Source organism: Cygnus atratus, chromosome 2, assembly GCF_013377495.2.
Source record: "Cygnus atratus isolate AKBS03 ecotype Queensland, Australia chromosome 2, CAtr_DNAZoo_HiC_assembly, whole genome shotgun sequence".
Classification (NCBI taxonomy): Eukaryota; Metazoa; Chordata; class Aves; order Anseriformes; family Anatidae; genus Cygnus; species Cygnus atratus.
In genome coordinates, this window is record NC_066363.1 from 104,878,724 (window position 1) to 104,899,839 (window position 21,116).

General features: G+C 40.0%; 1 protein-coding gene across 2 annotated transcripts; it reads right to left on the minus strand.

Moving 5' to 3' along the window:
• Nucleotides 1-2,112: 2,112 nt before the first annotated feature.
• On the minus strand, nt 2,113-15,410 carry SEH1L (SEH1 like nucleoporin). Of its 2 annotated transcripts, none has more exons than XM_035565347.2 (9): nt 15,247-15,410; nt 12,997-13,047; nt 11,424-11,570; nt 10,339-10,550; nt 8,890-8,988; nt 7,695-7,835; nt 7,224-7,381; nt 6,371-6,521; nt 2,113-4,511 (listed from the first exon to the last, which is right to left on the minus strand). In XM_035565347.2, the coding sequence occupies exons 1-9, from the start codon at nt 15,355-15,357 to the stop codon at nt 4,499-4,501; spliced, it is 1,083 nt and encodes a 360-aa protein (XP_035421240.1). In that variant the 5' UTR covers nt 15,358-15,410; the 3' UTR covers nt 2,113-4,498. The 2 variants fall into 2 exon arrangements, with proteins under 2 accessions (XP_035421240.1, XP_035421239.1); XM_035565346.2 differs by having other exon boundaries at nt 2,113-2,901; nt 15,247-15,409.
• Between the last annotated feature and the right edge of the window lie 5,706 nt (nt 15,411-21,116).

A 21,116-nucleotide genomic window follows, 5' to 3' on the forward strand; every position in this document is an offset into this window, starting at 1 on the left:
ATTTCTTTTTTTCACCTGAGACAGCTAAGGGATGATCACGTTTACTACTCAAACAAAAAAATTGAGTTTTCTCAGACTATTTTTCTCTTCTTTCAGCTAAAACAGCCAATAGCAGTTGCCAATTCCCGCTTCTTCAGGATATTTCCCCTTTTTTTTCAGGCTATTTCTCACCTTTCCAGTTGATAAGTTGCTGCTACACTTCGTTGCTTTCGCCTTTATCGATGGTGTTTCCAGGATGTCTCTAGTTGTTAAGTGCCCAGCTGCACTTCAAAGAGGCGGGCTGTGCTTCTCCAGGGTGCTTCTGGTTCACAGGCCTACTCCTTAAGCGGGCAGGCAATTTCTTCTGTCAGGGTTTTCTGTTAGCCTTTTCCTATTGCAGCCAGGTCGCCTTTACAGCTGCTCCCATTACCATCCTGAACCAACTATAAATATGTGTATATATTAGAAACTACAAAAAGTTACCATTTACCTGACTGTTACCATTAGGTGGTTATTCTGGGCTCCAGAACAGCAGAAGCAAATTTTAAAGGAAATGCAAGCAGGAGTCTTTCCCATAGATCTGAGGCTTACCAAGAATGGTTATACATTAAGTTATTCTTAAATATATTTTACACTCTTTTTTGTTGTTGTTATGTTGCAGTAATTGAGGCATATCTCACACACTCTAGGGTTTCACAGTACAAATTTCCATCATAGGGAAACAGCAATATATACAGACACTGCCACCTTGCTTTTATTGGTAGCTGCTTAGGAAGGAGCTGTTTTTTTTGTTCATTTGTTTGTTTGTTTTCCCCCTTATTACAGCTAGAAATGCAGTAAAGGTGAATTGCGGTACTGAAGGGAGCAAGAGGGATAAGAGCAATTCTGCAAATGGCTTAAACCTTCATAATTGTATTTTGCTGCTTGCATACCCAGAACCAGTTTCCTATCTTTTAGGAATGAATTCCGGTATAACAAGCTTTGATCTCTCTCTCTCTCCCCCTTTCATATGACTTATTCCTCTACAGAGGAATATTACTTCATATCTCCCTTTTAACCTTATTTTTAATCATACAACATTTCTGAGTTTACCATCCATGCAAAGTACAGCATGGTTTCATAAAAAATTAACTTCTTGATAAAAAGGCCTAAGTAGCTGCATTTAACAAATAATTTATTTATTTATTTGTTTGTTTGTTTTCCCAGCTCTATCCCTACTGGCTGAAACTTAGCAGCAGCCTATCTCTATGCACTGCCAGCAAGCAGTCCATAATGGTATGGTTACCTCCTACAGCTTTTAGTAAATTAGAACTAGATTCATCAGAGATAAAGCAAGAAACAAATGTGATGTATCTGAGCAAAAGTATACGAAGGTCTTACAATATATGAGTAAACGCATTTTCTAGAATACAAGTGAAATTCAGAGGAACTTGCTGTAGCTTTGAAGAACAGAGGTTCCCTTATGCTAGTGACCTAATCTGGGAAGTAGCATAAACCTATTCTGAAGCATGCTGTAATACCAAGAGTAGGAGCAGCCAGGAAATACACTATTACTCTTGGGTTTGTGCTGCACAAAACCCATTTTATCCTTTCCCCACACACAATCTGCTGAACAAGCTCGGCAGTGACACCTCCTACAGCAATGCTACTCCGTAGAAATACCATGCAGTAATTGTCAGGTTTTATCCTCATGCCCATCTCATACCAGCCCAACCTGAGTCAACGCCAGTGATGCTGTTCCTGTGCTGACCCATGAAAAAGGAGGTTAAGTCAATACTATTTCTTCAAAATGTCCTAAGTAAATTATTCAATCACTGGAAAAGAAATCTGGGACAGCTTGATTTTGGGGTTGGACCCGATGATCTCTTGAGGTCCCTTCCAACCCCTACAAATCCGTGATTCTGTGAAATCTAACAACTCTACCAGCCTCTGCAGACCTTCAACACATCCATAAAAAAAAAGTCAAAGAGCACGGTGTGTGGCAATAAAAACGTTAGCATGCAACAGTGCATCCGAACGGCAGGGCTTCGTAAACACAAAGCTACAGGAATGGCCATCTGAATCCCGAATCTCCAGCCAGTTACAAAACAGAACAAAAACCCACACTATTACAACAAAAAGCGTACTAATACAGACCTTTTAAAATAAGTTTATTAGTCAACCACAATTATAAAATTTAAATATTTATACAGCAAGATGGAAAATTCTTAAAGTAACCAAACACTCCAAAGTGTATTTTGCTGCAGTGTACACAGGAATGGTTTTGTTGTTTTGATTTTTTTTTTTTTATACAAGTTGATCCAATATCAGCCTTTAGTTATTCAACAGCTTCTTGAAGGTACGTTTAATTTTGAGAGTACATTTCACATTTGTCAGTGCAATACAGAAAAGAAAAAATTCAAGACTACAATAAACTGATTCCAAAAAATAAAAGAAAGAAAAAAGAAAAAAGGGCAGGCACTTTGAAGTCAGCTACTCTGTAAATAGGTCCTGGTTAATACTGTTTGTATGTGTTGATGTGTTCATCAAAGGCTACAGACTAAAATGTTCCTTTGATGCACAAACTCAAATAACATGTTCCAAATACAGTAGTTTGTTTTGCAAAACATGCATAAAAGCCCCCAAATTTTGAGAATCTTCTGTAGGAGAGAAGAAACACAAAAGCAGCCAGAATGAACGTGTTTACGAACATCAGAATAAGGCCCTTTAAAGTTTATTAAAAGTAACGTGTATTAAACCCCTTCATTCTCAGGTAATAGATTAAGAGGCCGAGACACACATCGTCTGCGAGGGTGAGGATACTGGAGGTTGGCAGTGTCAGCATCGCAAGAGTGCTCTATCAGAGGAGGAGGAGGAAGGAGCTGGGCATGACTGGACCACCTCGATCCAGCCCGTGGGGAATCCAGAGGGGGAAAGAAATACCTGAAACAATTAAGACAGGAACAAAACACCAAAACAAGAACAAAAACAAAACAAAACAAAAAACAAAACAAGAAAAAGAGAAAGGTAGTAAATACAAGGAGAACCAAAGGGGAGAAAAGACATGCTGGAAAAAAAACAAAAGCTTTAGTATATCCATGCCAAAACTAATAGAACGTAATAGCAGAAATCAAGGCTTGTAATTCAAAACAAGACAAATCTGGAAACTGTTCTTTAAAGGAAAAAAAATACAGTCTTTTCCCCCGGAATTCATAGAAAATAATAACAATAATCTTAGCATACATTTTACAAAATTGGTAGATTGCTTTGGAAATCTAAAGGATTTTGTAGCACAGCTATTAACATGCTTTCACTCTCCCAGAATTCCCGTGATTTGTTAACAGCTTTTAGTAACGCTTCATTTGCAACACGAGTTATACATTAAATACTATGCAAGTACATTTTCTGTGTATCCATCTAATTCAGATTAACTTCACGTCACTTCCAGAATAGACATAAAAACATCATATAGATTTTACAATACTTTAAATTTAATAATGTACATTTACAGAGAATAATTACTTTCAATGAAATACAGTCTTTGTGTGTACTACGTATTTCTGCAAAATCCTCAGAGTAAATTTAAGATTCCCAGTGAATGCAAGACTCAGAATTACACCATTTCATGTCATTTTTCTGTCATTTTTATTAGAACTTACCCGTAATACTTGTGCATTTTAGCGTAACTATGTTGGTACCTACAGACGTTTTCTGTCTTGTTTACAGTTCTGTGGACTTGCGCAAGAGAACAGCTATACAATTAACCAGAGCATGGGACAATCCACAACAAGCTGCATTTTGATTTAATTTTTTGTATGGCTCAATTATTTGCACTTTTAGATACTACACTCAATTTTAGTTACTCCATGGAATCATTGCCAGAGGAATGTACAAACACATCAGAAAAAGTACTTCTCTCAGTTAGGATGAAAAAAGTATGACAGTACTTACAAAACATGCATTTGAAGTCATACTAAGTTTTAAATGAAGCAATACCCAACTATCAAAAGCTACCATCTGTACAATTTTCAAAACACAATTTTCTTATTCCTTTAAAACAGTTTCATATATTACAAAGCAGTTACAAACTTATGATGTTTAGGAATTTTAATCAAGTGTTAAACACTATGAAATGTAAAACATATCAGTTATTAAAACAATTTTAGTGAAAGTTACTTTAATGGTCACTTCCCTCCTCCCATCCCAATCAAGATTCTCATTTTTAACTATGAACTAGTCTTTTAATTTGTCAAGCTTTTCAAAAAATTGTTCTGATGGAAGTTTTGTTTTGTTTTAAACAAGAAGCCTCTCCTAAGTATTTTTCTATCAGGAGTTTCAACAGTATCAAACTGCGGCCTAGTACAAAAAAGTACACAACGTGTTTTAAAAAGGTTTTTGAATAGCATTTAGTAGTTAGCAGGCTGCTGGTGTCTTGGGAGAGGTCAAACGGCGTTGGGGAGGGGAAAAAGGAGTTCATTTTCCATTCCTGTGTGCATGCAACAAGCAGCAAAACACCAAAGTTACTCCAGTTAGCTTGGTATCAGCTCTGCTTTCTGTTAAAAAGGACATAATACAGATGGAGAAGGGAAATTGTATCACAAATCTAGACATACATAATTATATCAGCATAACAACATAACCCTACTGCCTTCTTTTCCGACAATCTACTTCATCCATCTTAAAACTATTTTGGTTGAGAACCCACTTTGATGACTGCGTTTAACAAAGTTTTCCAGAGACCCAAATCTGCCTATGCTTTAGCTATTCTGTGTGTTTAAATGTCTAAATATTGAAACATAACATCTACAGTAACAGACAAAATAAATTGTGTAGCATACTAATTTAGTCAAATGTCAGTAAAGAAATCTTTACCGCAATTGTTAATAACCCCTGCAAAAAAAGTTAGCAACTGTGTTTATGAAGTTCTTGCCAATGTGATTGCAAGAGAAAACGTGCATCTTTTCTATTGCATGGCTCTGTCCTAGGAGCATGTTCTTAAATTCCACAGCCACAGATTTAATTTTCTAATAAAAAGGGAATTCAAATATCTGACTTTGCTCTGGGTTTTGAATGGAGGAAGTCTAAAATAATGGTCTGTTTCAGTTCACACAATGGCTGACTACCAGCATAGGGGGGAGGAGAACAAGCACTCTCTGGTGGGGTGGGGTAGGGTAGGGCAGGGTAGTCTTTCTGGCAGCAGTAGTCTTCAGTAAGGAGATTATGAAACCACAGCCTATGCTAAAGAGGTATAAATTGGCCTGCATCTCCCTGCAGGAGCCCAAATAACAATTATGTAGCTTTGGGTATCACATGTCCAAGCTTCATTCCAGCATTTTTGCTGCACGGTACGGAGCACCTGGAACCAGATGACTGATACCATTTTGCCCTCTTTTCTTTTTGGAGACTTGGCCCAGAACTACTTCTTGCTCTCCCATTTATCTCGCGAGCAAAACGTGAACACCTTTCTCTGTTCAACAAAGCTCAGGATTTGGAAGCCAGAACTGCTGTTCTGAGCTGCCAGAACTGCTGGGGGGGTGGGGGGGGGTGGAATATCAACACTCTCCAAAAGCAAACTGTCCTAGTACTTTACAAAAGAGTATTTTATATATATGTAAGTAGCTGAAAATGGGGGCTATAACTTGGAAGTTTCTGCTGTGGAATCTGGTCACACCCAGTCCTTATACAGCACATAACCTGTGCGGACATCACCTTACAAATGCAGGATTCACTAATTTCTAGAGTTTAGTGTGCACAAATTAAAAATCATGTTCAGTTAACGCAGTTAAATACTTAATAGCAATTGTTGCGGTATAAAAACACAACAGAGAAAGCAAATTAATCAGCAGTAAGAATTCCATATGAAGGAGCAAGATTAAAAAAACTAACTTGTACTCAATTGATGTTACAACTGGAAAAATGCAGGTAAACTAAACTAACATATATGACTATTGAAACCATACACAATGAAGTATCTTTTCCTGCTTCCTTTCTGCTACATTATCCCAGTGAAAAACAGAATTTGTTGCTGGTATTTTTGCTTAACTTTCAAACATGCATCTAAAACAGGGGCAATTACAAAGCAGTGTGATCAAGTTTCTCCTTGTTCAAAACTATTTCAGAAAAGTTGCTTTTCGGTTTTTGGTTTTAATATTGTGAAAGGACTAAAAGTGAAACATTGTTTACATAACTTATTTATACAGAGTAATTCAGTGTAACTCATGGTTTTATTTTCCTCTTAACACTTGCATAACAGGCACCACCACAAAGCCAAGTCAGAATAGCTTGTACAAGTATTCACACAGCAAATGACATTGCGCTTTAAAATATATAAAACACGAAAATTAAGTGAAATTAAGAAGATTCAGAGAAGAAAATATTTACTGAAATTCAACCTTTCTACCAATTACCCTACCTGCTGGCAGATGATCCATTTAGTGAATTCTGTAGGCTTGTATTGGCTGAACCTAGAGAGGTGTTAAAAATTCCCTGCTGGGAACCACCATTGACTGGACTCCCGTTACCTTTCAGTATACCAGTACACTTCCAGTTGTCCATGTAATTAGCTGCAAATATACATTTATAAAAATTGTTAGTTTCTGTTCTGAAGCTTAGCTTTTGGCACAGCTAAGATGCTACGCATCTTGCGCAAATCGGAATTTTACTTTAGTACCAACATAAATATTTCAAACAGCTGAGGATCTGGCCCTTTAGCTGCCTGACATTCTCTGCCTACCCATCAATTAAATCTCAGTTTTGTTCCTTACCAAGGATGAGTTTGCTTCATCTTTACTAAAAACGCTGAGAAACAAATGAAAACGGATAAGAAAACCACAACTGATTTTTATTGTTGCTTTTGGAAATTTACATGGGAAAAAAAAAAAAGCTCATGGGGGAAAAAAAGACAGTTTGCCTGAATGTTGTAACTAAAAATTTTGGGTTTTAGCAACTGGCAAAGACAGTAATTCAGTACGTTAAGTTTTTAAAACGGACATTTTTACATCGCTGTGATCTGGTAAAACAATTTGAGGTTATCAGATATAGTACGGTAACAACTATTCACAGCAACCTAAACCATTCAAGTAAGTGTTTCAGCCCAGAAAGTCATTTCCTTTTCCTAAAAGGTAAATGTAAAAGTATATCATTTAAGGATCTTAATATTTTTACTCTAGAAATGTATTACGCTTTCTCAAATGTATTCAGCATACCACAAAGCTGATATACGAAGCAAAATACCACTTCAAGTGGATGAGACACAGAATTCTTACCTTTCCAGAGCCTAACGCAGCCATCGTCACCAGAAGAGGCAAGCACTGTGCCTGTAATGTTCCAGCTAACTCGCCACACCTGGGAATTGTGATTATCAAACTGTGCCACAATATGAATTTCAAATTTTGTTAATCCTCCAGATGAACTCAATTCTTTCCTGTTAAAGAGAAGAGCGACAGTTCTGCACACAACTGTTCCAAGGTCTGGCTTGAACATGATGACTAAAAGACAGGACTGCATCCTTCAAGGAATTTACAGAACAATTGTTAATAGACTAGGAGCATTAAAAGATATTCAGACAGAATTAAAGTCTTGCTCACTTTCTTGTCATCTTAAAAATCAGGCTGCTAAAAAGCAGTCCTGCATAAATTGAATTACTTCTTATGCTTCCCACATACTACCAAAGAGTATGTAGTATGTATCATATCATATATTCAATGACAGTCTTCTGGTCTTCCTTTTAAGCTCACCTTAGAGGTTTTAGTGTGAAAATTCGTACATCTTTGGTTGCTACAGCTAAGATGTGGAAGGATCTTCCCAGATTTGGAGCAAATGCAATATCATGTACAGGATCTGTGACTGTCATCAGAGCTTCTGCTTTTGCATATTTCCTGTAGAGCATGAGAAATTACTCTTTAGTGCTACCAAAATTACCAGTGACAAATTATAGAAATCAGACACAGCAGAACAGGGAAAATGGACTTAATATACATAATGAGACTTGCAAAACTAAAATCATTTTCTTAACATAAATTACACCGTTATTACGCTGTTACAAGCTGACCTTCAGAAACTAAATACATCAGATACATCAACTACTACCAACAGTATGCTAAATCATCCAACCAAACAAGGATTTCAGTACAAAGAACATTTTTGTCCACAGCTGGAAGAGACAAATAAAAAATTCTTCCATTCACAATCTAAAATTAATTTATACCCCCAGAAACTTACTAATTTTTCCATGCTTGTATGCAGAGCACTGTCTGCCTTCCTTGCTGTGTAACAAACATATTTCATTTTCTTATTTACCACAAGGTTAAGTTACAACTACTTTTCTTTATTGTTAATGCACAGAAAACGTTGTCAGAAGACAGGCTTAAATTCACAAAACACCTTGGCTCTGTTCACGTGGCCACCATGCAATGAAATGGGTTCTGTGCCATCATTTCATTCAAAAGTGGTTGTGTGCGCGCTTCCAGGCATTTTTTGGTTCTGAATTCTTAACTGTATCAACTTTTACAGAATGCTAGTAACTCACAGGACATTCTGTCATTTACAAACATGTTTTTAAAACCATTTTTGTTACCTCCAACAAAACAGTGCTTAGTTCAGCGGACTTCAAACTTCAACTTTGGCCCTACTGATTCCTTGTGCAAAATTTAGGATAAAAAATAGTAGAAGCAGAAAAAGCAATTCTCCCTTTAAAATGCCGTTAAGAACACTGGAATTTCTGTGCTGGGATAGAACAAAATTATCAAAATCTGTCATGTCCATTAGCATCAGCAAGGATTCTGAGGTGAATCTCCCATCCAAAGTCTTAGAGACAAAACTGAGGAGTATTATTTAACACTCCTATCCACACGTAACAACAGGAATGAAACAAAAGGCCACGTTACACTATTTTAAGATACCACAAATGTTATACACTGCTATGTAGCATACCTGGTATTTTCATTATATTCATAAATTTGAACCTTTGCCAATATATTTGGACTGTTGTCATCACTTCCTACAGCTATCATTGGAGAATGTGCTCTAGAGCTAGAAATAAAAAATAAATATTGTTACCTTTACAAATTATTTCACAAAAAGTAAACCAAGCCATTTTTAAAATTTAAGACATGCATCTGTAAAGGAAACAAAAAAGTCACCTGGGAAAATTACTAAATACTATTCACGGTTATCAGTGCTACCTCAATTTTGTTGTCTTGAATGCCCACTTTGTACAACAAAAAGACCAATTTTATATATGCATTTTCACTTAAATACTTGCTGTAAGTTACATGGCAGAGCCTGCATCCTATGCAGTACTCTCAGTGATGGATTTAGTAGGATTTCATTAAGTTTTTGGGGAAGAGGGATTACAAACGGTAAATGTCTACGAGTTCTAGTTTTTAATCAGCTTTTAACACAACTCCCTGGGGTGTTTCAACAATAAAGCCTGTACTTTGAACCTTCAGCACTGATTATTTATGTATTCTCCTGGGCTGGGACAACCCCACCACATTCCTCTCCTATTTCTTTCTGTCCAAGCAGGTGAAGTAAATCATTGTGCCCCTGAGGAAACAACTACAGGAACAACACGTCTCTTAGACTGTGCATTTGTGTTAACAAGGCTTGCGGTTCCTAGCACTGGCAAGGGTACGTGTCCTTGTTAGTGGCATCAAAAATTATCATTTATTGTGACGTCTTAATCATAGAATCATACAATCATTTAGGTTGGAAAAGATCTCTAAGACCATCTGGTCCAACCCTTAACCTAGCACTGCCAAGCCCACCATTAAACCATGTCCCTAAGCACCACACCTACACGTTTTCTGAAGACCTCCAGGGATGGTGACTCAACTACTTCCCCAGGCAGCCTGTTCCAGCACTTCATAACCTTTTCAGTGGAGAATTTTCCCTAATATCCAACTTAAACCTTCCCTAGTGCAACTCAAGGCCACTTCCTCATGTCTTATCACTTGATGCTTGGGAGAAGAGACCGATCACCACCTCACTGTAGCCTCCTTTAACGTAACTGTAGAGTGCGATAAGGTGTGTGTGTCCCCGTTCCCGCCCCCCCCCCCAAGCCAGTTAAGGAATCTCAGTTAAATTTTGTGGGATAAATAAAGAGCGCTCCACAGTTCTTTAGCTCATTACTTGCTACAAATAATTAAGGTAAGAATACTTCCTCACAGGACACAGGGAGCACTTTTTCTAACGCTTCTGTGGTCAGCCAAACTGGCTTTATTAAGAGAGCTGTCAGCAGCTTTCTTCCCGATTTGAGTAATGTACGTTAAGTCTTCTGCATGAGTACTGTAGGATTTATCCTACAAAATTTCAGAACTAACTCTTCAGATCTTTTGTTTAACCAGTCATAAGACAACAACTACAGCTTTATTAACATACCTTGAAGGATTCCAAGAAATGCAACTGCAGCTTAGCTTACAGGAGATTTCATGCTGCAGTGACCATTGACTGAGATTCATCACGTCAGGGGCTTCATAAATCCTTACAACTCCATCTGCTGAACAAGTTGCTAACATAAGACCCATGTGCTTGGGAGCAAACTTCACATCTGTAACAGATGTCCTACTGTCTACTAACGTGGTCCTCTTTACCTGCAAAGAAAGGCAGAAATTCTTGAAGTTTCCATCAAAAATGTATTCCCTGAGCTGTTTCTCAATTTTTCCTTCCCTAAAAGCCAAGTCTGACAATACCATTTTTTAGGATCACTTACCTCATCCATCAAGAAGTAAAAAAAACTTTATACAACTTAAAGAGAAATGACAAATCATTGCACTGATGCAATTTCAAGCAGGGGTATGCATCCCATGATATCAAAGTACTGATACCAACAAGAGTTGTTTAGATTACGCTCTTCAGAAAAATAACATCTGACAGATAAGTATATAAGCGATAAAAAAGTATTGGCCACATGCAGTTCAAAACTGTCCTCACCGTTCATACTGGTGACGGTATCAGCTGTGAAGCCTAACAACCCTGCTTTCTAATCTCAGTGCTATTGAAGTTTACCAGGAAGCACTTTCCAGGAGAATCATCAAAACGACAAGTATTTCCGAGAAGGTTTGTCTACAGGTTTGCAGAGGAACATCCGATTAAGAAATACCAATGGTAGTCGCACTAACTGGCCTGAATATTGCCATTTAGCTGTCTACCTCTATGTTTTAAAAATACTCACTCTATTTTGGAATATTGCCACAAATTAACAAAACATTGGAAAGTCAAGAACACTTTGTTATCAGAAGAAAACAGACCACATTCTGTTTCAAGAATAGCAAGTATGTTGCAAAACTAGAAATGTCTAGTAACTGGGTATTTAGAACAACTTTATGTCCAATTTTCTGTTTAATTCTGGAGTTTGAACAGTTCAAAGCTTCGACCCATTATGACAAGCAAACAAATCAGTGTGGCACAGCAAATCTGTTTATATGAGAACACAGAAAAAGTGAATTAATATGTTAAAATCTTACCCAGTGACTCTGGCCTCGGAGTTTATCATTTGACTCTCCCACTATTTCTTCCCACACAGCTGCTGTTCTATCAAAAGAGCAGGAAGCCAGGACTTGCCCAAATTCAGGATGGGCCCATGTCACACGCCACACAGATCCACTATGTGTCTAGAAGATAACACCAAAAGGCTACAGTCTAGAAAAACATTATATTATTCCAAGTGATCACAAATGATTTTTACGTATGTTTTCATGATTGCCTGCTGTAAAGCAGAAGTAAGTTGTAGGAAGTAGTAAGACCGTTCCTGTGGTATGGTCCTACGATATTTTATAAAGCTCAACACAACTGCTGAATTTGTCTATTTCTGTCAACACTGCTAAGTTTTGTTGCTATTAACTGTTAAAAGATATTATTACAAGCTCATTTCAAGGCATTATTTATTACTCCTTTAAAATACAAGTTCCAAAAAAATAGTTGCAAGCTATGATTCTGCCTTGATGCATAAGTACATATATGCATAAGTACAGCTTCATTTTCAGTTTTCAGCTACTACCATGCCCATTCCCAGCTTGCCTGTACTTTTCCAAAGCACGTGCAGGGCACCACTTATCTTTTTCTTCTTTACAAGGAACTCCTCTTTGATACCTAGTCAAGTGAATGCTTCTTTTTCTACAGAAGAGGAATTCAAAAGTTTCACTTGCACTTCCATTTACAAGGATTACTGTATATATACAGGTATATATATGTATATATATATATATACATTATGTTCTATTTTATACAAGTTTAAGGACAAACTGGAGGCTGAATGCACTAATTAGTTACACTGATGAACTAGTTTCCATGAGCAGTTCTCAGAAAGGTTATGGAAAATAATACAGCAGTCAGATGTAACATTTATCAGCCAGACCTCTTCCTTTTTTTCCCCCCCTCCTCACTCTACACTATGCAAAAAAGGAAATACTAAATTAAAAATAAAGGTACTGATTCCAATTCCTCACTGCCACCACTACGTTTACCGATAACAAAGTCTGTCAACATAAATAAGTACTAATAGCAACGTAAGTAAGTACTAATAGTATAAGACTGCATGCTAGCTTCTGCTTTAAGTGAGAGGCATTGGAGATGCTTTATAACAGCAGAGACAAAGTATTTTACCATACGAATAACAACTTAAAGTTAAAATTCACTGACAAGGAAACCTGGTGAAAATGCATACAACGTGTCTTTACGCACTTCGGTACTCAGCGTAGCCCCAACAGGTAATGAGGTTTGATGCTTACTAACGTGTATTTTTCCTGGCTGCACTTTTATTCCCTCAGCCTAGGATGTACCTTTGTACTGCTAAGAAGTGGTGCGAGTTTTAAGACTGAACAGGGCTTATTACTGATGGTCCTCTTGAACAAGAGGGGGCTGGAACTAGATGATCTTTAAGATCCCTTCCAACCCAAACCATTCTAATATTTTCAGAAACACAGGATCTCCAAAAAAAAGAAAAAAAAGTATTTCTACTCTAAAGTCAGCAAAAAATAGGTATGTTTCTAAAAAATAAAAAAATAAGAGTATCGCTGTGTAATAATCATAAATACAAACCTTCCAGCTCGCAGTGCAATGCCAATCCCCATTTTCGCTTTTGTCCCAGACCTATTGAGAAATCGAAATACAATCACACAGTTTGTATGTAAAGCTTACTAGGTAGTACCAAAAACCACAGCCATTAAAAAAAAATATCACAACATTTTATTCTGGAAAACTCTACCTAATTCAGTACACAACCACACTTCAACCAACTTTGAAAACAGCCCTACAACAGGCAGGGAAAACAAGCATACACCTGCAAAATCCATAATCACATGAAGCGTATCTTTTTTAAATGATGTTATTCATACAAGACAAGTTGTTACAATTTTCAACACTCCATTTTTTTCTATTCCAAGAGTAAATTACTTAGTTTTATTGTACTGGTCCCACAGTTCTCACCATGGTATGTCCTCAGACAGAGTTCCAAACCTGTGATGTGGCCCATGAAAATCACCCCCAAGAAGAAGAGAACAGAATAGTTCAGTTGGAAGGGGTCTACAAAGATCGCCGAGTCCCACTGAATGAATCCACATGAAGCCAGTGGGGTAAGGGATCTTATTTTTGTTTCTAGTATTTCTCAACTGACTTAAAACCACATTCAAGTCCCTTAACCTTTCTTTTTGTCAATTTCCCATAGATCTTAATCATCTTGATGATTTCTTTCTCAAGACTTGTTGCTTAATACACGATCACAGAGAAGAGGCTGCTCGCTTGTATGTACTGGGCTCATATGCAGTGGGACAGGACTGCTGGGGTGGCCTCTGTGAGCAGAGCCCAGCAGCTGCCCCATGTCAGATCAGAGCCAGCTCCAACCAGATCCAAAAGGGACCTGCTGCTGGCCAGAGCTGAGCCAGTGAGCAACAGATTGTGCCTCTGGAAGAGCAGATTTAAGGAAGGAAAAAAACTGCTCTGCAACAGCAGCTGGGAGAGAGGAGTGAGAAGCAGCCCTACAGACCCCAAGGTCAGTGCAGCAGGAGGGCAGGAGGTGCTCCAGGCACGCAGCAGCAGTTCCCCTGCGGCCTGTGGAGAGGCCCCTGGTGGAGCAGGCTGTCCCCCTGCAGCCCGTGGGTCCCACGTGGAGCAGATCTCCACGCTGCAGCCCACGGAGGAGCCCCCGGTGGAGCAGGTGGATGTGGCCTGGAGGAGGCTGCGGCCCATGGAGAGCCCCCGCAGGAGCAGGCCCCGGGCCGGAGCCGCAGCCCGTGGAGAGGAGCCCACGCAGGAGCAGGGGGCCTGGGGGGAGCTGCCGCCCACCCGTGGGGGACCCGTGCTGGAGCAGTTTGCTCCTGGGGGATGGATGGACCCCGTGGTACGGAGCCGTGTGGGAGCAGTTCTTGAAGAGCTGCTGCCTGTGGGCAGCCCCTGCAGGCTCAGTTCGGGAAGGACGGCATCCCGTGGGAGGGACCCCACGTGGAGCAGGGGCAGTGACTGTGAGGGAGCGACAGAGACGAAGTGCTATAGACTGACCACAGCCCCATTCCCTGTGCCCCTGCACTGCTCGGGGGGAGGAGGTAGAAGAGGGTGGGTGGGGGGAAGGTGTTTGTAGTTTGCTTGTAGGTCTCACTGCTCTAGTCTGCTAGTGATAGGCAATACATTATATTTTACTCCCTATGCTGAGTCTGCTTTGCCTGTGATGGTAGCTGGTGAGTGGTCTCCCTGTCCTTATCTCAACCCTTGAGCAACCCCATTGTGTTTTCTCCCCCCGTTCTTCCGAGGAGGGGGAGTGACAGGAAGGCCCCGTGGTGCTTGGCCCCCCACCAGAGGTAAACCACAAGGGGCAGTTGTTAAGCCTGATCCACATTTGACGTTGCTTTGTATAGAAAAGCTATCTTCCCAACCGTTTATCTGGGTTATCAAATAAAACTGCTGTCTGCAGACTAAATTCCCTAAATCTCACTGTGTAACTCATGCGTTTTGTCCATCTTCTATGTACTTTAAAAAAATAATACAGAAAGCAGTTAACTTTTCGCTCCGAATGATTTTATATTCACTAAAGGAGCATGAAGTTCGGGCATTTTACAGCCAGCGTGCCACAGCACGCACACGGCGCACTCAGCCCGCTCCTTGCCGCTCCCCATCGAGCCGGGGCCTTCCTCCGCCAGCTCCCTTCACGAAACCCCCCGTACAACAGCCGAAGCCTCCGAACGAGCCGCGGCCCCCACGGCCTCCCCCAGCCGCACCCCGCGGCCCGGCGGGGAGGCGGCGGCCGTGAGGGGAAGGCTGCGGGCAGCCCCCCCGGCCCCAGCCCCGGCCCCCGCTCACCTTGACGCTCTGGTCGCTGGAGCAGGTGGCCATGCGCCGCCCGTGGAAGTCGAAGGAGACATCGTGGATGAGGTCGCGGTGATCCGCCGCGATGCTGCGCGCCACAAACATGGCGGCGCGGCCCGGCCCCGCCAACGGCCGCCAACGGCCGCCAACCGCCACGCCCCCTGCGGGGACACGGGGCGGGGCGGCGGCGGCAAATGGCGGTTACGCGCCGCTGGGGCTCAGCCTCCATCAGGCAGCGCTTGGGGTCCGTGAGCGGTGTCCCGGCCCCGTTCCTGTGGTGGTTTCTCGCCGCCTCGGTTCGGTTTTGCGATGGAGTTGGGTCGTGGCAATAAAGAGTGACGCGCGGTCAGCTTGGTGAAGTGAATTTGTTCGGGGATGTCCAAAGGCTTGGGAAAAATAAAGGCGAAACTGTCCTGCCGCTTGGGGAATGCACCTGGCAGTCTGGGGTTGATCTTTAGCGCACTCATTTTTACAAACTCTTACCTATATTCCACAGTAACCGATGGAGCTGCTGTGACCGCATGCCCTAGACACCACAGCACCATTTTCTGCTGCCCACTTGCTGCAAGCACTTACTAACACACATTTTCATTAGCAGACCTCATAACACATCTAGGTATGCTGGTACCCAAATCTGGGAAGGAATGATAATAATGATACTAGATTGAGGTAAATCACAACAATCCTGGACTTGAAGGGGTGCTTTGGCATTAAAAGGTTGGACTTGGTGCTTAGGGACATGGTTTAGAGGGTGACATTGGCAGTAGGGTGATGGTTGGACCAGGTGATCTTGGAGGTCTTTTCCAACCGTAATGATTCTGTGATTCTATTAAGATGCTAGAAATTAATTATTTTAATGGTACTGCATAAGGAGGAGTTAAGATATTTAAAAATAGTTTGTCACCCAAGTTCAGGGAAAACAATGAATATGTTTTCAATTACAGAGAATGAAAAATGAGGCAGGATTTAGAAGAAAAATTACCAGCTGTTTGTACATGCTTTAAATTGGCCAAGTTTTGAGATTCTGGTGAACTAATTCTGAGTGGAGAACAGGAGACTGGCTTGAAGAGAAGACTGTTGTCATAGAAATTAAGACAACTACGTTTTACCTATTTATATTAGAGGAGAATTTTGTTTGGCATTTGTAAACAAAACAAAATTTGTAAAGCATTTTGAAAAAAGAGCTAATGATTGGAAGGGAGTAATAATTTCTTCTTTGTGACGATGAAGTTGTAATGCACGATTTGTTTCCTACAGAGAACCTCACTGTGGACTGTAAGACCATTGACAACATGATCTTTATTTTCCCCCCAGCTGCACACAATCACTTCAGAGGTTGAGATTTCAGTGTTTTCTAAATGACAGGTAAAATTAAAGTTGTACAATGGGAAAAGCAAGCAAAATTGATTATTCCTCACAGTTCCAGGGATGTTATTGAAGAGGTATTAAGCTTTTCATGCTAGAGGAAAAATACTCATATAAGAACAAAACAAACAAAAACATGCAAATAACATCCATGCACTTATTTGGACTGCTAAGCAGAACAATTTTTTTTTTAAAATCTTTGTTCAGCATTATTAAAGACATTTATATTTTGAAACTTTAGTTACTGCTTTATCCAAATAGTTGGAAAGTCAGTGCCTGAGAAAAACATTAACACTGTTTTATAAGTTTTAAATTCATGGCAGTATCTCTGAAAGGTTGGTTTTGTTAGCTATTTTTGGGAAATGTCTTTTACTGTAAACTGTTGATTATAAAGAACTGTCTTGTCTTTTTTTTTTTTTTCAGAGAATTGTTTCCAGGTAGTGATTCATGTGTCAAAAAGTCCATTCTTCTGCAGTTTTTAGAAATGTAATGATTTTGTCAAGACTCAGACTATGCTAGAATAAGTGAATTTGTATTTTTCACCTGCTTAAATGTAGTTCATTTCTTCATACCGTAATACAGGATAGTGGGGACAAGGCAAAATTATCAGATTCATAAATAATTGACAATGTTTCATTTGAAATGCAAATATATATTAAAATGTGATGCATGCATGATTCCTTTTTTTGCCTACCAAGTTTATTTTATTTGACAATAAAAATCATACATTTCAAATCAAGACTAAACTCTTATCTTAAATTTGGGTTTGGTCAGTAAGCCAACAAATCTATCATTCTCACGTTTTACTTTATTTTTTTAATACATGTACACATACACGTTTATTCATTTAAATACGTACTACCCCTGTCCTCGGTCTCTAGAATCAATACAAATAGGTCAGTTTACATTTATTTAGGTAGACATACAAGTTCTTCCTTGTAGGGATACCTTTCCTTCACAGCTGACAGGAGATGCCTCCAGAGGCTGTAGCCTGGTGCTCCATCTCCAACTGCTTTGTCAATGCCTGCATCTCTAGCAAGGGATCCCAGCCGCCTGGCTTCCCTGCTCTCTAATTCCAGACCATTGTCTCCAGTGTCCCAGCACCAGAGCAGCCAGGTGACAAGCTGCTCACCTAGACAAAGACCAAAATCTTTTCACACATCTCGTAGCTCACACTGGTATAGGTTTCGGGTAGTTACTGTTGTTTTTGCAACACCTTCATCCTCCTGTTCCTCTGACGGCCCAGCCTCATCTTCTCCGTACCTAGTCTTAGCAGGAGTTTCTCTGCGTTTTAAACAATCTGGCTCTCTAAACCATTTTTTCATCTTGGTTACGGGTGCAACTGACACCTGTACAGTTTGTTTCCCTGTCTCAGCCTTGGGGCCCATTTTAGGGCTTGGAGTGGCTGCTGGGCCTGTCTCACAGGTTGAAGTGGCCACAGGGTCTGTCACTGGGGTTATATTGGCATTGAATGCAGCTCAGTAAGCACAGGCCAAGCCCCAGCACGTTGCAGTGATTTCTGGCTGTCTGGTACTACTAGGGTGATGACATCTTTTTCAAGCACTCCACCAGTTTTCTAGTTTTTTTTCCAATTGTTCAGGGGTGAATTTCCAAAGCACTGAAGGTGCCCCCTGCTCTAGATGCCTGCCCATATCCTCCCACTCTCCCTGCCACTCATAACTATCCTGCCTCAGAAGAGATCTCTGGATGACACTCTTAAGTATTTGTTTAACCTTAGACAAAACCTGAAGGGCATTCAGGAGACATAACGATAAGAACATGCTGGTCTGAACATCCCAAGGATAGTCGAAGTTTTGGAAAGCTACCATAACTCGCCTGAAGGAGAAGAAAGGGAGAGTGAAAAAGTGGGAAAAAACATCTTCCCCCAACCCTACCTCAGAAACTATTAACAATAACACCTTTCACGCTTTTTCTTCAGGGAGCCAAACTATGGAGGGGTCAGGGGGAGAGTTCCAACAGTAATTTCTTTCTTTGAAGTTCTCCTTGCAACTCTAACTTCTAGTAATTTAAAGGCTTTTGACTTGCATATTGGGAAAACAGCATTTCTTTTATGACCTTCGTTTTAAGACTGCATGGAAAACAACAACAACTACTACTACTACTAAGAGAAGGAACTTGTCCTTCACCTAAATTTTTATTATTTTGCAACTCCTTCAGGTGTCCACAAGGAATTCTGTCATCCGTCCCACCCCAGAAATAGACATTGTGGCATAGAGGTATAATTTCAGTTCACACCAGAAGACGTTCTTCTCACTGAAGTACAGTTAAGCCCCACAAAGGGCCAAAAAAAAAAAAAAAAACTGTCAAAAAGTGATGTATTTACAAGTTAGTTTTACATGTTGGCATTATTTACTTGTCTGGTCTTGTATTCAGGGCTTGATCTATTGGGGGTGGGGGGAGGAACAGGTAATGCCATGCAAGGTTGCTTGGTCGTATGACTGACAACATGACTAAAATTTTGAACTGTTTGTAGAGAAGCAAAATACAGAAGAGTACGCTATCCCCAAGGGAAACGCAAAAACTACCCGTTGCTTCTCAGGTTTAAAGTTTTCCCTTAAAAGGTATAAGAAAAGGTGTAATCAGCTGTTTGAGTACAATTCTTACGTATATGTGAACATTTTCCTCTCCAATTTCCAACTTGGAGCTCAACATTTTTTGTCACACTCTTAGATCAGAATTCTGATTCTAACAATGGTTCCTAGTGCAAGTTTCCAGAAAAGAGAGAAGCAAACCAGTCCTGTCTGCTTTAAATGAGATGGAGATAGCAAATGTAAAAGAAGAAAAACCTGTAGGAATGTTTTCAAATAACGGTCATTTTCCAAAAGCTTGAAGTCGGTTGAATCCTTGAAAGGTAATTAATGGAAACTCAGTTTGCATCACTGAATGTGAAGTAGTAAGAGAGACTTGTATCATTGCAGAGCCTCAGTCACAGTTTAAATTGGCGCTGCCTCTAAGTTCACAACAATGAAAGAGAAGCATCTCTTTCTACCTTGTCAGCTACTAGCAGACCTAGAGAAAAAAAGTTGTTAAAATTAAAAAGTAATGTGTTTTTTTTTTTTTAGGACATTTCACTGAATATGTAATATTTAGTAGTAACCAGACTACAAATGAAAAGGAAGATGAAACAGCAGAAGGTACTTGCACGGCCTTAATCTACATGGCAATTGACAACCACCACAACCTGCAACGATTTATAAGTGCCTTACACCATTCACCCTTGGGAAAAAAAAAGGGATTCCCATATTATTCAAGGGCAGTGCAATCCCTGTCAAAATAGGAGAGTCTGGGGTACACTACTGAGTACTGAAAATCTTCAGACTAGGCAGCACTGAACTCACCTGAGAAGGAAGGATGAGGCTCTTTGGATCTTCATGTAACAGAAAGAAAACTCTTTTTAGCTTAGATTTTTAGATTTTAGCCCTAAGCAACTCTTTTTAGAGACAGGCTGGAAACTGGTTCTTTTTAAACCCAGGGTCCATTTCAGCATCTTCAAAATTAAAGAAATTATTGACTGCTCTGTTGAATCGTGTTCCAGGCGGAAAATATGTTCCTATTAACATAAAGAGCTTCGTGTCTTGCTTCAGCCCTAAAGATGAGTTTTGGATCCAAACGTACCCCCTTCAAGAGGAACAACTACCTTTACTTTGTGGGGCTCATATTCTGCATACGAGAATTGTAACTTCAGACTTCATAATGTCTCCTCTTGAGGAAGGGAGGAGGTTGCAGATGTATAAAATGGCAAGACAACTTCCAAAAATAGGTTGCATTGCCACAAAACTACTTGAACGCATTCCTGCCAGTGCAAAAACTCCTTTGCAAACCACCACAGATGAGACTAAAAAACGGTGGAATGCATTGTTGAAAATTTTTCTGCATACTTGCAACTTAATGAGCCAGACAAGCTGAGTTGCCAGCTAGACATCCCAACTGTGGCTTAGGATCTGCTGTGCCCCAGTGAACTCCCTCCACATAAGACAACTTCTTTACAAAGTACGTACTCGCTGGTGACCTGACTTCTAAAATTCCCTCAAAAAACTCTTAGTGAGGAGTGTTAAATCACAATGCCTTGATAGAAAACTTCTTCAACCATCATTTTTTAATGAAAAAAATTCCTAGGGATCCGATCATCTTTCTCTCTGAAAGACACAGTTAACAGGCAGGAAAGAGGATGTTCACTTGACCCTACCTCAGAAACTTTTAACCATTACACCTTTCACGCTTTTTGTTCAGGGAGCTTATCTACGGTAGGGTCAGGAGGAGACATCCAACGATAACTTTAAAGGAAGAAAATATCTCCATGTAGCTGTAACTTCTAGTAATTTAAGGGCTTTTGACTTGCATATTGTGGAAACAGCATATTCTCTCAATTTCCACTTAGTGAAAGTAATGATAATGCCACCGGTATCTATCCAAATCTGTTTCTACTTGCCCCAAGGCAAAGTTTGAATTCACATTAAGGCACCTTTTTCACACAGCCT

Excerpts from the sequence above, each read along its gene's own strand:
- SEH1L (XM_035565346.2), bottom strand. The coding sequence starts at position 15,357 with ATGTTTGTGGCGCGCAGCATCGCGGCGGATCACCGCGACCTCATCCAC. Across the intron at positions 8,989-10,338 it reads ATTTCTTGGAATCCTTCAAG|CTCTAGAGCACATTCTCCAA; the intron begins GTATGTTAATAA and ends TTTTATTTCTAG. Across the intron at positions 2,902-6,370 it reads AATGGATCATCTGCCAGCAG|GTATTTCTTTCCCCCTCTGG; the intron begins GTAGGGTAATTG and ends TAATTGTTTCAG.